Source organism: Ursus americanus, chromosome 26 (assembly GCF_024610735.1).
Source record: "Ursus americanus isolate L20-20 chromosome 26, mUrsAme1.1.p, whole genome shotgun sequence".
Taxonomy (NCBI): Eukaryota; Metazoa; Chordata; class Mammalia; order Carnivora; family Ursidae; genus Ursus; species Ursus americanus.
The window spans coordinates 1,535,959-1,550,087 of record NC_142152.1 but is presented as its reverse complement, the minus strand read 5'-3'; the positions used below and the strand labels follow the sequence as shown (position 1 = coordinate 1,550,087).

General features: G+C 34.6%; 1 protein-coding gene across 3 annotated transcripts in view; it reads left to right on the top strand.

Moving 5' to 3' along the window:
* The window catches only part of AP5M1 (adaptor related protein complex 5 subunit mu 1), a 45,125-nt gene that overhangs the window by 5,575 nt on the left and 25,421 nt on the right, over positions 1-14,129 (top strand). Inside the window, exons 3-8 of one of the 3 annotated variants that reach the window (XR_015721752.1) lie at positions 2,897-3,124; positions 4,493-4,632; positions 5,523-5,608; positions 5,697-5,815; positions 8,858-8,954; positions 11,540-11,618. Coding sequence is in view for 2 of the 3 variants with exons in the window: in XM_045810577.2 (XP_045666533.1) it covers positions 2,897-3,124; positions 4,493-4,632; positions 5,523-5,608; positions 5,697-5,815; positions 8,858-8,954; positions 11,540-11,622 (753 nt within the window). In the remaining variant the exon portion in view is untranslated. Of the gene's footprint in view, positions 1-2,896; positions 3,125-4,492; positions 4,633-5,522; positions 5,609-5,696; positions 5,816-6,201; positions 7,376-8,857; positions 8,955-11,539; positions 12,462-14,129 lie in introns of those variants that run through there. The other 2 variants (XM_045810577.2, XM_087855957.1) reach the window with 2 other exon arrangements.

Genomic DNA, 14,129 nt, shown 5'->3' with positions numbered 1-14,129 from the left:
TGCAGAAGGCAGAGGGAGAGGGAGAAGCAGACGCCCCACTGAGCAGGGAGCCCATGTGGGGCTGGATCTCAGGACCCCGGGACCATGACCTGAGCCAAAGGCAGATGCCCAACCGATTGAGCCCCTTCTTATGAATTGTATTAGTTATATATGGCTGCATACTGGATTGTTCCATTACCCCCAAAATAAACATTTATTATCCTCAGTTTTCTATGGGTTAAGACTTCAGGAGCAGCTTAGCTAGGAACTTCTAGTGTGGAGTCTATCATGAGATCACAGTCAAGATTGTAGCTGGAGCTATAGTCACCTGATGGTTTGATTGGGGCTGGAAAATCTACTTGCAAGGTGGTTCACTCACATGGATAACAAGTTGGTGCTGGTTGTTGGTGGGAGGGCTCAGTTCTTCTCCATGTGGACTTCTCAATAGGCTGTTTAAGAATATCCTCACAACTTGGTGACTGGCTTCCTATAGATCAAATGATGAGAGACAAAGAGAAGACACAGGTAGAAGCTATCCTTTTTATTACCTCGGCTGAGGTCAGATGGCATCACTTTCACCACTTTTTGTTCATTAGAAACAGGTCACTGAGTCCAGTCCACATTCAAGGGGACTAGAATTAGGCTTCACCTTTTGAAAAGAGTAATGTCAAAGAATTTGTGAATATATTTTAAAACCATCATACCTATTTTGCATTTTTTCTAAAAGGATGAAATTGACAAATCTTTGAATTAATATCTAAAACCATTTTGAAGGGTTCTTACATTATTTAAACAAGTTTGTAGGTTAATGTAGGGTTCTCTGGTTTCAGGATAGAAAATAGGAAATGACAGTAGGAGTAACAGCATAATTGAGTGCCATTTTGAAGAATGATCAAAAGTTAAAGCCCTCTATAATTTCTACAAGTACACATCAATAATCTTAGATGTCTTTATTTTTCTGATAGCCTTTATTCTCTGCACTTATGAATATAAAGCTTTTAATCAAACTTAATGTTGAGGGGCTATATACAAATGCTATAGATAAAAGTAGATTTCAAGAACAGGAAATTAGAACAGTCCTGGCAGACAAATTGGGTCTTTCTTTTCTGCTTTAACCTTAAAGTAACTTAAGAATTTGTGTGTCTGTTTTAAACTCACTCCTATCATCAAAAATACATTTCCAGTTATTAACTTATTAGAAATAACTATTATAAATGATGGGGCACCTGGGAGGTTCAGTCGATTAGGCGTCCAACTCTTGATTTTGACTCAGGTCATGATCTTAGGGTTGTGAGATGAGGCCCATGTCAGGCTCTGCACTGGGCATGGGGCCTGCTTAAGATTCTCTCTCTCCCTCATCTGTCCCTGCCCCCAATAAAAAAAAAGAAAGAACTATTATAAATGGCTCTAAAATAGAGGTGTTCATTGATTATGTCATAAAATAGTTGAATCCTTTCTCATAAGTCTGTGAAATAAAAGGAAAATTCACCATTTTTGTTTTTTCATTCTGTGGCAATAAATAGGGAATATGTTACATATTATTTGCTACTAATTAATATCATGGTGTTTAAATATCTCAGTTCATTGATAGGCTGACCCTAGTTTATTGCTTGTGGGAATTTTGGATTGGTTTCTATACAAATTATCATGATGGAGAACTTCATTCTTTAAAAAGCTTTCTGCTAAAAATAAAAAGAATTTTGGATTGGTTTCTATACAAATTATCATGATGGAGAACTTCATTCTTTAAAAAGCTTTCTGCTAAAAAATAAAAAGTGCCATAATTCATGCACTAAATGTTTCTTTAAGTTTGTATGTAAATAGTACATCTGTTAGCCAAACATTTTTTTAAAAGTTCTTCACGAGCTTAGTACTTAAAGTTTTATTATGAAGTCTATTATAAATGGAAATAATTATCTTCATTTTGAATTTTGTGAAGCTCATACCAGGTGTTAGAGGAGTTGAGAGAATAAAAATACTGATATTCTGGTTGCAACCTTACAGAAACAGTCACTAATGACTTTAGTCTGGAGAAGCCAGACTTCATAGATAAGTCTGAGATGCCGCCGTGTCTATCTGTTAAATTCATGGAAAGTTCTGAAAAGTGCTGCATCTGGCCACCACATCCTTAAAGCAGGAGCAGAGAGGTCTGTGAAGCTGTCATATCCAGCTTCCATAACCTTCCAAGAATACTGGCTTCCCAGTTGCAGGGTAGAAAATTATTAAAGAGGTAGATGGGAGCCAAACAATGAAAGGTTTAAAAGTAATGCAAAACTGAGGGGGAGCTATTGAAAGATCTTGAACATGGATACAATACATTTAGAATTCCTGTTTTAAGTTAGCTCCCGAAGATAGACTTGATTAGAGGAAAGCGAATCTAGATACAGTTAGAGGGCTGTGACAGAAATTGTAGGGGCCTCTTCCAGTGTGTTTGCAATAGGAATGGAGAGATGTCAATGGACTTAAAATAGCTTTTTATGGGTTTAGATGTAAGCAGAGCACTCTAGGAAGTCTCTCCTAGTTCCTGCTTGATATCTGAGAGTATAACAGAACCACTAACCTGAACACAGAAAGCAAGAACAATACCTTGAAAGAAAAATGAGTTAAGTTCTGGGAAATGACTCAGATAAATTTAGAAAAGCCTCACCCCAGGGCGCCTGGGTGGCACAGCGGTTAAGCGTCTGCCTTCGGCTCAGGGCGTGATCCTGGCGTTATGGGATCGAGCCCCACATCAGGCTCCTCCGCTGTGAGCCTGCTTCTTCCTCTCCCACTCCCCCTGCTTGGGTTCCCTCTCTCGCTGGCTGTCTCTATCTCTGTCGAGTAAATAAATAAAATCTTAAAAAAAAAAAGAAAAGCCTCACCCAGAAGATGTATTCCTCTAAGATCTTGCTAATATCTGTTTCTGTTTCTATTACAGTGTGATTTAGAAGGAATCATGCCAAATGTTACCATCAGCTTGAGTCTTCCCACCAATGGGTCTCCACTTCAGGACATTCTAGTTCATCCTTGTGTGACTTCTCTTGACTCTGCCATTCTGACTTCTAGTAGCATTGATGCAATGGATGATTCTGCATTTAGTGGACCTTACAAATTTCCATTCACTCCTCCTTTAGAGTCTTTCAACTTATGCTACTATACTTCGCAGGTAAACAACCTTGGAAAAGTTGAGACTTTGCTAATCTTCGTATTTATGAATTTATTCTGTTGTAAGTAAATCATTAGTACTTTTGGCCCACATGAGAACTTTTCATTATTTACGAGGCAGTAATTGATGAATGAAGATGAAGATTCAGGTCCTTGAATAAGATACCTCTTCTCTGTCTGTAACAGCATTGAATGGTTTTCAAAGTAATGAGATTTTTTTTTTAAAGTGTTCCCTAATAAGGACTCCATGGTCATAGGATAGATCCTGGTATACTTCAGTCATGGTTTGAATTATGAACATAAAATTCCTGTAATTCCAGTCAGCTGGGGTGACAAATACATAATATTATTTATAGATACTGTTTGTTGAATAACTGTTGTGTCAGACGTTGTCCTAGGCACTTTACAGGTGTTTTCTCCATACTTTTAAAATCCTTAATATTGGTATTACTGGCCCCATTCTACAGATGAGGAGAGTCTCAGAGAAGTTAAATGACATGCCCAAGTTCTTACAACTGATAAGTAACAGAGTCTGGAGTTGAACCCAGATTTTCCACACTCTAAAACCCAACCTTCTTTTTATTATACCATTTGTCTTTTGTCCTGATTTTGAATTAGTAGTTTAGAAAAACCCACTCGAGCTAGCTTACATAAAGGGAATTTATTTTGATAACGTAAGAGGCAATCCCAGTGTCATTCAAGGTAGACTCAGCCTGTACTGCGAAAATCAAAAATTAAAATCAGAAATCAAAATTAAAATCACTCTGTACTCAATGTCTATGTCTGTCTCATCTCTGCTACTCAGTTTTCTCTTCCAACTGGCTTTCTCTGCTTCCATATGACCTGTAACTCTAAAACCTTATACTACATAAGTAGAGTCTCTTTATCACTTCAAATGTACCAGAAAGGGTGGTTGGCTTACTTCAGCCTACAGATAGTTTTTCCTTCAATCAGTTATTGATAAGCAGTTGAGGAAGCTACTGCTGAGCTAGGGGTTGGGGAGTCACAAGATACACCTGGGGAACTGTGAGCAGCAGGAACTACGAACAGGGTGTCAGTGAACAGTATGTCTAGTGCACATCTTAGGTTGCAGGTCATAGAGAACCTGAAGGAGGGGAACCTGGATGAGCAAACAAGGAAAAACAATTTATTGCAAACATTTGTAAGGCACCTTTCTTATCTCTGGAAACAGAGAAGGAAAAATCCCTACCCTTAGAACAATAATGGCTCCCTTATCTGTTATCAAAACAGTGTGGAGTAATCTGTACATAATAACTACATTACCACAAGGCCTTTTTCTCAATTGTCATTGGTATTTTAGACCCATAACCTGAGAATTATACAAAGATTTGTTTATGTTTGTTTCCAGGTTCCAGTCCCACCAATTTTGGGTTTTTATCAAATGAAAGAGGAAGAAATACAAGTAAAAATAACAGTTAATTTAAAACTTCATGAAAGTGTGAAAAATAATTTTGAATTCTGTGAAGCTCGTATACCTTTTTATAATAGGTAGGAATAAAACAATGTGATGCCATGATTTCTCCCTTTCTTAGTACATTCCCATTGCCCTACAGTAAATTATTTATCTTTGTTTTTTACTTTATTTTTAAGATCTAAAAACTTTATTTTATTCAAATGAATGCTGATTCTGAACCAAAATTCAGTCATAAAAATAATCTCTTTACCTTTAAATGTGTCTTCATTTTTCTAGTTAAACTTACTAGTAAATACAGGAGGGCATGTGATGTAATGAGCACTGGGTATTATACGAGACTGATGAATCACAGACCTGTACCTGAAACCAATAATATATTATATGTTAATTAATTGAATTTAAATTTTAAAAATGTTAATAAATAAATAAACTTACTAGTAAATACAAACTTAAGCCAACATAAGCCAATCCCTTCTTTAGGGATTATTTCACTGCTGGCTTTATTTCTAGCAATTTCTCTGTGCTCTACATACAAGTCAAACCCAACTGTCAGCTACCTGGTGAATTAAGCCAATGATAACATAAGATTACTTCCTGAACAGTTCTGCTTTTAAATTTGTTCTACAGCATAGTTCTTTTCATAGGATGCCTAAACATATAGTAAAATCATAGTTTTAATGTTATGTCAATCCATAGAACTGTGTTAATATGTTCTATATGATCTAATAGTTGTCTTTAGAATTAATAAAGAAATGTTTATCATCACCAAAAACTTTTATTGTGTTTCTGGTGTTTTTTGAGATATAATACTTGTTTTTTGTTCTACTTTATTCTTCAAACTTGAAAATAAATCTGCTTTTATGCTGTCCTTCTATTAAGTAACATTAGCTAGATTTGATTTAGATCTCTTCAAACTCTTCTGTGATCATTTTTTCTTTCTGTTGTGTCCTTTTCTTTTTTAAAGAGGTCCAATCACACATGTGGAATTCAAAGTTAGTTTTGGCCAGCTTGAAGTATTTCGAGAGAAAAGCTTATTGATCTGGATTATTGGTGAGCTTTTATTTATTGACTTTTTTCACTCATTTGTTGTAGAATGTACTTATATTAAAATAGTTAACTGGTACATTTGTGTTTGTAGGACAGAAGTTCCCCAAATCGATGGAAATTAGTCTTTCTGGAACTGTAACTTTTGGAGCCAAGAGTCATGAGAAGCAGCCATTTGATGAGATTTGCATTGGAGGTACAGCATATTTAAAGGTAAATACATTTATGTGGATCACTACATTAGAAACCCTACCCTTGTTTTTAAATTTCATATATCTAATTGATTTTTAATGTTTTCTAGCTATTTTTTGTGGGGGAACTTCTTGTCTGTGCTAAGTCATTTTTTAGATTTTTGTAAGATTTCTTTTTGTTTAGTATTAGTCACTTTCTATTTTACTTAATACTTAAAAAATTTTTAAGGTGAAACAGTTAAGTATAACCTTAACACATCAAAGTAACCAAGTTCTATTTCCCAGCTCTTAGTTATCACATTCAAGATTCGTATATAAAAAATATAAGATGTAGCCCTTGCCCTCTAGAAATTTTCCACTGATGCATGTCAGTAATTGATCAATGCTAACTGCTTTTGGTATTTGAAGGAAACAGTGAGCACTTCTGACCAAAGTGGTCAAGGAAAGCTTTGCAGTAGAGATGGAGTTTAAGCAAAACTCTGAAGCCCAGATAAGCATGAAAATGAAACTTTGAAGACTGACCAACATTTATATAGGTAAATAAATGACTTAATCAAAGGAATGAAAGATGACAAGGCACACTTAGGAACCAATGCTAGAAATAGTAGTAACACATTAGGCTGGATAAGTGATTTAGGTCTGGATTGTAGCTTTGGAGGGTTTGCATTCTGACTTTTATTCCTTTGTTAGAAAGCGTTTACAGTTTTTTTGAGTATGGGAGTGGTCTTTCAGAAAACAATACTTTAGGGGCGCCTGGGTGGCACAGCGGTTAAGCGTCTACCTTCGGCTCAGGGTGTGATCCCAGCATTATGGGATCGAGCCCCACATCAGGCTCCTCTGCTATGAGCCTGCTTCTTCCTCTCCCACTCCCCCTGCTTGTGTTCCCTCTCTCGCTGGCTGTCTCTCTGTTGAATAAATAAATAAAATCTTAAAAAAAAAAAAAAAGAAAACAATACTTTATAAAGATCAATCTGGAATGGATGTGAGAAGGTGAGTAGGAAAAAAATAATAAAACTTGATCCCCGATGAAAGGTAGTAGGTTAATGATGCTGAGTGTCAAAGAAAGAAAGAAAGAAAGAAAGACTGCTGGAGAAGCTGGGATAAAGGTAAAGCATTGGTCACTAATTAAATATAGAAACAAAAAAAAGTTTTAAGTCCAAGATTTAAAAACATTTAAAAAAAAAAAAAGGTAGCTTAAATCAGACTTGAAGCTCCAAGAGGGCGGGGACCAGATGAGTGCCATTCATTCATTATTTTTAACACCAACATTTAGTTCATTACCTACATGTAAATATTTGATGAAGGATGAATATACTTAGAAAAAGTACTAATATGGAGAAAGTTGGGAAGAAGTGGGGTACATATTATATATGTTGCTGGTGATAGCAACATATCCCAATATAAGTGTCCAGTAGGTAGGTAAAAACCTGGAGCTCGGTTCTCAAGAGAGCATTCAACAGTGTATAAGGATTTAGGAGTTACCTGTGGAGAAAAAATATTTGAGGCAGTGGAAATGAATAAGATCAGAAAAAAAAAAATAAGTAGATGATTTAGAAGACCCAGTGAGAGGAATTGAAGGGATGATCAGAAAAGTAGCAGGAAAACCTAAATAGAATGGTAGAGAAATCAGAGATATTGAAATCTACATAATAAAAACAATTAGAAGAAATGGTAGTGAAGTCAGAAGTATACTAGTGATACTCATTTCTTCTATCTTGGCCTCAGATATATCTACAAGCTTTGTTTCAAGGATTATTATAAAAATTCCTACTTCCAGATATTTTTTAGAAAAAATATGGGATGTTACTACACTGTAGATCTTGCAAAGATAAGGATTATGACTTTTTTAATTCATTTCCATCACCTACTCAGTTATGATCTCATTGCAAACATGTAATACATATTTGTGTTCACTGAATAGTTTTATTTTTTTAGTATTTAGTTATAGGAAATGAATCTTGTTCTAACTTCCAGAATCCAGAATTATACCAAATGAGCAAGCAAAAGCCCTTTACAATTAGAAATAATATGAGTTGCAATAGGAAAAAAAATTGCTTAGATCGGAAAATTTACATTCTATGTATGTGGATCAGTTAATTTGGTAATCAAAAGGAGAAAGTTAGGAAATGGGAGAAATTTGCAAGGATGGGAGATGAAAGAAGAAGTGTAGAAAAGATAGCAGGATATTGCAAAATCAGGAGCTTTTAGCAGCAAATATGAGTACCACAGCAAAAGGAGACTGGAGCTCCCTCGATAAGACACAGACCTTTGATAGTTCATGTGACTATCACTGTGACTCAGACACCAGACCACTATGCCTTCAGAGAAAGTACTACTAATGGCTCTTCCTACAATAGCACAGTATAATAATTGGCATTTATACTGATGATGCCACATTATCAATTAAATCCAGATTTAGAAAGGTTTCATAGGTGAGAGGAAGGATGATTTCCAAGCTTAGTTCTAGAAATATTGAATTTCAGTTTTCCAGAAAACTAAGCAGAACATCTCATTCTCTCCAAACATGAGATAAACTGTTTCAATTTTAATAATTGCATTCTTGTGTTTTGCTAGAAAGTGTATACATTTCTGCCTGTGAAAGAATTATGATCTGAAGTATATCACAGTCATATAGCCTTAGAGGTAGAAGAGAATATGCAGAATACCAGACACCCTAAGGGGAGAAGCACCAGCTTTTGTTGTCAGTTGAGTCTGAGTTCACCTGCCAGCTCTGCTACTTACATTCTGGGATGCTAATTCCTCCCATCTCTGAACCTCAGTGCCCTATTTGTAAAATAGGAATGCTTTGCAACATAGATTAGAGACCATATTAGTGAAGTATCTGGTGGGTGTTAAGCACTTCATGATAACAACCTTACAAAGAAATGGTCCTAATGCGAAGGAGAAATGTGTATGTGTGTATGTATGCACGCATGCACACACACACATTTTTTTGTGTGTGTGAACTATGTGAAATTCCTAATATTGTGTCAAGGGAAAAATTGTGGCCATCACTTTTATCAAATAATCACCTCAATTTGATATATTTCTCTTCTTTTTCTAGCTTCATTTTAGGATCTTAGATTATACACTCACTGGTTGTTATGCGGATCAGCATTCAGTTCAAGTTTTTGCATCAGGAAAACCAAAAATAAGTACACGTAAGTTGTACAGATTCAAATTAACTTGAGGGAATTAAAATGATGCTATGCAATTATTACCTCAGATAAAATTAAAATGTAACAGAAAGAGATCAGAGAATAATCCCAGTTTATAAAAATTCTGACCTGATCCTATCCTGTGTAACAGTATGTGTACTTTACATTGGCCTCTGCCTTCTCTTATAAAATGATCTGGGCGAGCAAGGATTGGCATAGAGGTGGCCTTTAGTATAAAGTTGGATTTGTTTTGCTCTGGTTATAATATATTCTTTTATTCAGAATTTGTTTCCAGGGGCTTCGGTATTGGATAGACAGGGGTTTGAGGTTGGCTCAGATAATTTATTAGCTGCATAAATTTGGACAAGTTAGTAAACTTCTCAAAGTTTTAGTTTCCTCATCTGTAAAATGGAAATAATAGTACTGTTTATCTCGGTATTGTTAGGAGATTTAGATAAAATTATATTGACCAAGTGCCTAGCATGATACTTAGCATGTAGCATCAACAAATGTTAGATGTGATTATTATTTAAAATTTTAAATATTTTTAGCAAATGCTATAGTCAATCAGCATTATTTAGTGCCCTCTCCGTTTTATGAGTAGGATGGCAATAGAAAGAAGTTTTCCAGCCTTCAGTGAATTTATTGGTTGTAAGTAAACATATATACTGTATATGAAAACACAGGGAGGCAAAAAGCATTTTATAAATGATTTCAGAATTATTTAATGCAGATCAAATATTTATAATAGCATAGAACAGAAAAGTAACTAGAATGAGGTTAAATGTTAGCTAAACATAAGCAGAACTCTTAAGTTTTATTTATTTAAGTAATCTCTACACCCAACGTGGGGCTCAAACTCATGACCCCAATATCTTCTGACTGAGCCCAGGCGCCCCTAGATAAATATTTCTTAAACTAGGGATTAGGATCCCCAGAATAGGTAGGATAAGACAGGACTTTGTACATGAAAGTTTCAAAAGGATTACAGAACTCAGAACTACAGAATTCTAAACAATTACTTGTGAATGACAATAATAAATTCTATGTAATGTAATCAGAATAAGTCATATTCTTTACCTCCTTAGGATTTCCCTATGTTTTCTCATGCATCATTTTTTGGTTGTATTTTAAAGAAATGCATATACATGGAAGAGTCTTCACAATGCATTTTTTTTTAATGAAGCCATGATATATCAATTTAGACAAACCAGTGGTTTTGTCTAAATGCAAAGATTTTGTATTCTATCTGTGGGATACTGAATGCAAACAGACCAATATTTTAGATTGTCTATTAGGTAATGTCTAAAATATTTTAAGTATCTTATTAATATTAACTAAACATATTGTAGCAATTCTCAGAAAGCATAATATAGGATGGGGCAGTTCAGTAATGTACCTACTTAATATAAAATGTTAATATATTTTAATATAAATTAACATAAAATATTAATATATTGAATAAAAGAGGTCATTTTGTAATGCATAATTATGACCAGTCTTTTATTTCCTTCCTCTGTTTCAGAACACACTACCCCTGTGTTCAACTATGTAGGACCTTTACTTTGCCATCATCTTAACAGTACAATCTGTTTTCAAAATATACAACTTAATTCTGAAAATATTAATGCCAATAGTAATGCTAATTTAAATAATAATAGCTAACACTTATTACTTACCATGTGCTGCACAATTCGAAGTATTTTATGTGTGTTAACTCATTAATCCTCGCAGCACCCTATGTGAGAATTGTTATCTCCATTTTACAGATGAGGATGCTGATGGGACAGAGGGATTAGGGCTACATAGCTAATAAATGTCAGGAGTGGGAAGCAAACTAAGCAGTCTGGCTCTGGAGCCTGCCCGCTTAACCAGTATGCTGTGTTGCTTTTCAGTGTTACTAGGTTCTCAGACTGAAAAGATAAACAACAAGGTAATGCATCCTACCTCTGTCTTTTTCATTATGAAGAAAGGCATGAAGAAGAAAGGTAGAAAAGGCAGAATTGGGTGTTTACTAATGTGTGTAATAATTGGAATTTACATGCATCTAGCTCCAAATGAACATTATTAGCTCAAATTTACATATCAGAAAACTTTAGTTCAAAACGGTTGTCATTTGTCCAGAGCTACAAAGCTATTAAAACAGAAAGATTAAATTTGATCAAAACTTTAAGAAACCATTGAAGCAACTTTTTAAAAGTATTACTAGAAAGTGGGATGTTTATTTCTGCCTCTAAAACTTGGAATGGATAAAGAACAGCAAGATCAGAATAAGAACCATGGTGAAAAGAGGTCACAGAACTGGAAACCAGTAAAAAATTTTAAATTTTTTTGTCTGATGTCATGATATTGGCATAAATTTGGCATAAGTAAGCTCAAAGGTGGATTTAAATATTTAACAAACCCGTTATTTCTAAAGTTGTAAAAATTATAATGTCTTGATAAAGGGAAATTCAAATGAATATTTCAAAGTGTTGCCTTTCTTGAAATCATTGTGTTCCACATTTCTAAAATATCATGACTTTGCTCTCTCATTGAATTTTTATTAAGGTAATACAGTCTTATCATTTATTTATTTTTTTTTATAGACCGGAAACTAATTTCTTCTGACTATTACATCTGGAATTCTAAAGCTCCTGCGCCAGTAACATATGGATCATTATTACTGTAATTATATTTAAATAGGATTTATATAATAGTAACATAGCTTAAATTAAATCATTTAGTCTTTTATTTTTAATGTGTGTGCATATAACCTATGAATGAAAAAAAGTCATTGATTAAATCATAAAATGCTCTTGTTTAATGTGTTTAACCTGACATAGTTTGAAAGAACATTTTAAAGACTAATGTTTCCTATTTTGTTACCCTTTGATTTTACTCAAATATGATTCAGAGCATAAAACAGTAGTGATTCACTTTAGGCTTATTTTAAACTAGTCCTGTGTCACCCTATCATATATACTTTTCCTGTTCCCATGGCAGACATGGCTAATCAGTTGTAGCCTTCTTTCTCCACTGAGCCTTCCTAGGTATGGGCTCAGGCTCTTTCTCATTGCAGAGCTGCAAACAGCCACTCCTGATGGATTGTAGATAAAAAGATGGATGTGCAAGATGAAAAAAACCTCTTTGCTCTTTCAAACCTGAGTAGTAAGCTCCTGGTACAATGTATTGTTATGGAATACCAGAAACCACCGTAAATCTCTTGGGGGGGAAAAGTCAATGAAAACAGGGAAACAAACTGAGGGCTTCAGAGGGGAGGGGGAGTGGGGGAATGGAATAGGCTGGTGATGAGTATTAAGGAGGGCACATATTGCATGGTGCACTGGGTGTTATACGCAAGTAATGAATCATGGAACTTTACATCAAAAACTAGGGATGTACTGTATGGTGACTAACATAATAAAAAATTATTATTAAAAAAAAGAAAACAAAGGAATATTGTTTAAATAGTAATCTGTTCTTAATCAGAACTATCTTATTGACTAATAAAGAATCTGAATAATTCTATTTAAGGTGTTTGTTCATCTCTGTTCTAGAGTTACTTTTCAGGTAAGCTTATTAATCTGCCACAATAACATTTTGCTTAGGATGTCAGTAAGCATACTAAGAGGGGTGGGATACCTTCAGAAAATGAGTGTAGTGTTTTGTGATCACTTAATGCCTGCAGCCAAATTTTTAAAGATAAATTTAGGTATAATACTGTTTTTCATGTTTATCGTATGAAAATTCTTAATGAATTCAGGTAAAGATTCAAAAGCTGTTCTGTGGGTAGAGAGTATTACTTAATCTTATTTCAGTGTTGTGTAGCCTATTTCCTTTAAATTTGTCACTCCTGCTGCTTTATTAGCATTCTCTTGATTTCTTCAGGAACCACCCAGTCATACTTTTTATTCTCTGTCTTTACAAATTATATGTCTCATTCGGTTTTCAAAGCAGTTCCTTGTCAAGTTGGACTTTAAGTGACCATTCAAGAAAAGATGAAACCTCAAGATCCTCAAAACTTAATCCATGTCAAGTTTCTTTTTATGGAACAGAATTATAAGTGTTATAAAAAAACATGCATTACAGATTAATATTCAATTAAATTATCCCTTGGTTTCTATTTTTTTAATCAGTCTCCTAAGGAAAAGCTTAGAAGAAGCTTCTAACTCCTTGAAAGAGAGCTATGATAGTTTGAAGGGAGAGTGCATATAAATTTAGGATTTGAAATATGATTTTTTAATTAAGGTCAATCTCACTCATTATAAATTCTCATTTTCTGTAAGGTATTATCATGGCAGAATGCTCTATGTTCAAAATTATCCCAAGTAACAAAGAAAATAGAATAACTGCCTGACCAGGACTTTAACTTATTATTCTGGCTTAATCATAGATAATCAGTAGTAAAAACTTTCCTTTTGGAAGCAGAAAAAAGCCCATTTCGCTTAAGTTATTTGATCTCTCTTAAATTCAAAGAAAGCTTAACGTTTAACTTACGTTAATATTAATGGAGCCATTTGGACATCTTGATGGTATAAATGTTGAGTAAAGTACACTAAGATAGGCAAGAGACATTTATCTAGTAAGTACGTAGATCCTCAGTATAATAATCCCCTAGGGAAAACTTTCTTTATAAGCAATCAGAAAAACCAGTGAATCTTTGATTTGACATTTCTAGAAGCCTGAGGAAAATCTAGGGAATACTGGAAAAGTGTAGGGCGAAGGGGAACCTGATGCCATCTGTTGCCATTCCATTCTAACATAACACTACAGAACTAAAACCAACTCATGTTTTCATCCTGTTGAGATCAGCTGGGCACACTGTGATGCTTTTGATTTTGTCTAGAAACCTGTCACTTCAGGATAATTTCTGAAGACAAAGTCTGTTTCCCGTTTGGTAGGTGACCTGTTTAATGTTTTCCCTGTGTCTGGGAACTCCTTAGTGTAATTAGCGACCTTTGAACTCCACAACTAATCCTGAGCTATTTTGTATTCCTTACTCATCTTTAAGGCTGGACCTTTCTTTTCTTCAGAGTCTGCTGCCACAATTAAAGAAGAAACAGCTGCATTTCAAAGGGATTCCGATTCCAGAAGCTTAATCGTGATTGACATGTTCTTATTCTAAGCTATAAGACACTCTAAGAGTCCTTTCTTGGGTTAAAACTTCAATCATTTTCTAAAAAATTATCTCACTAT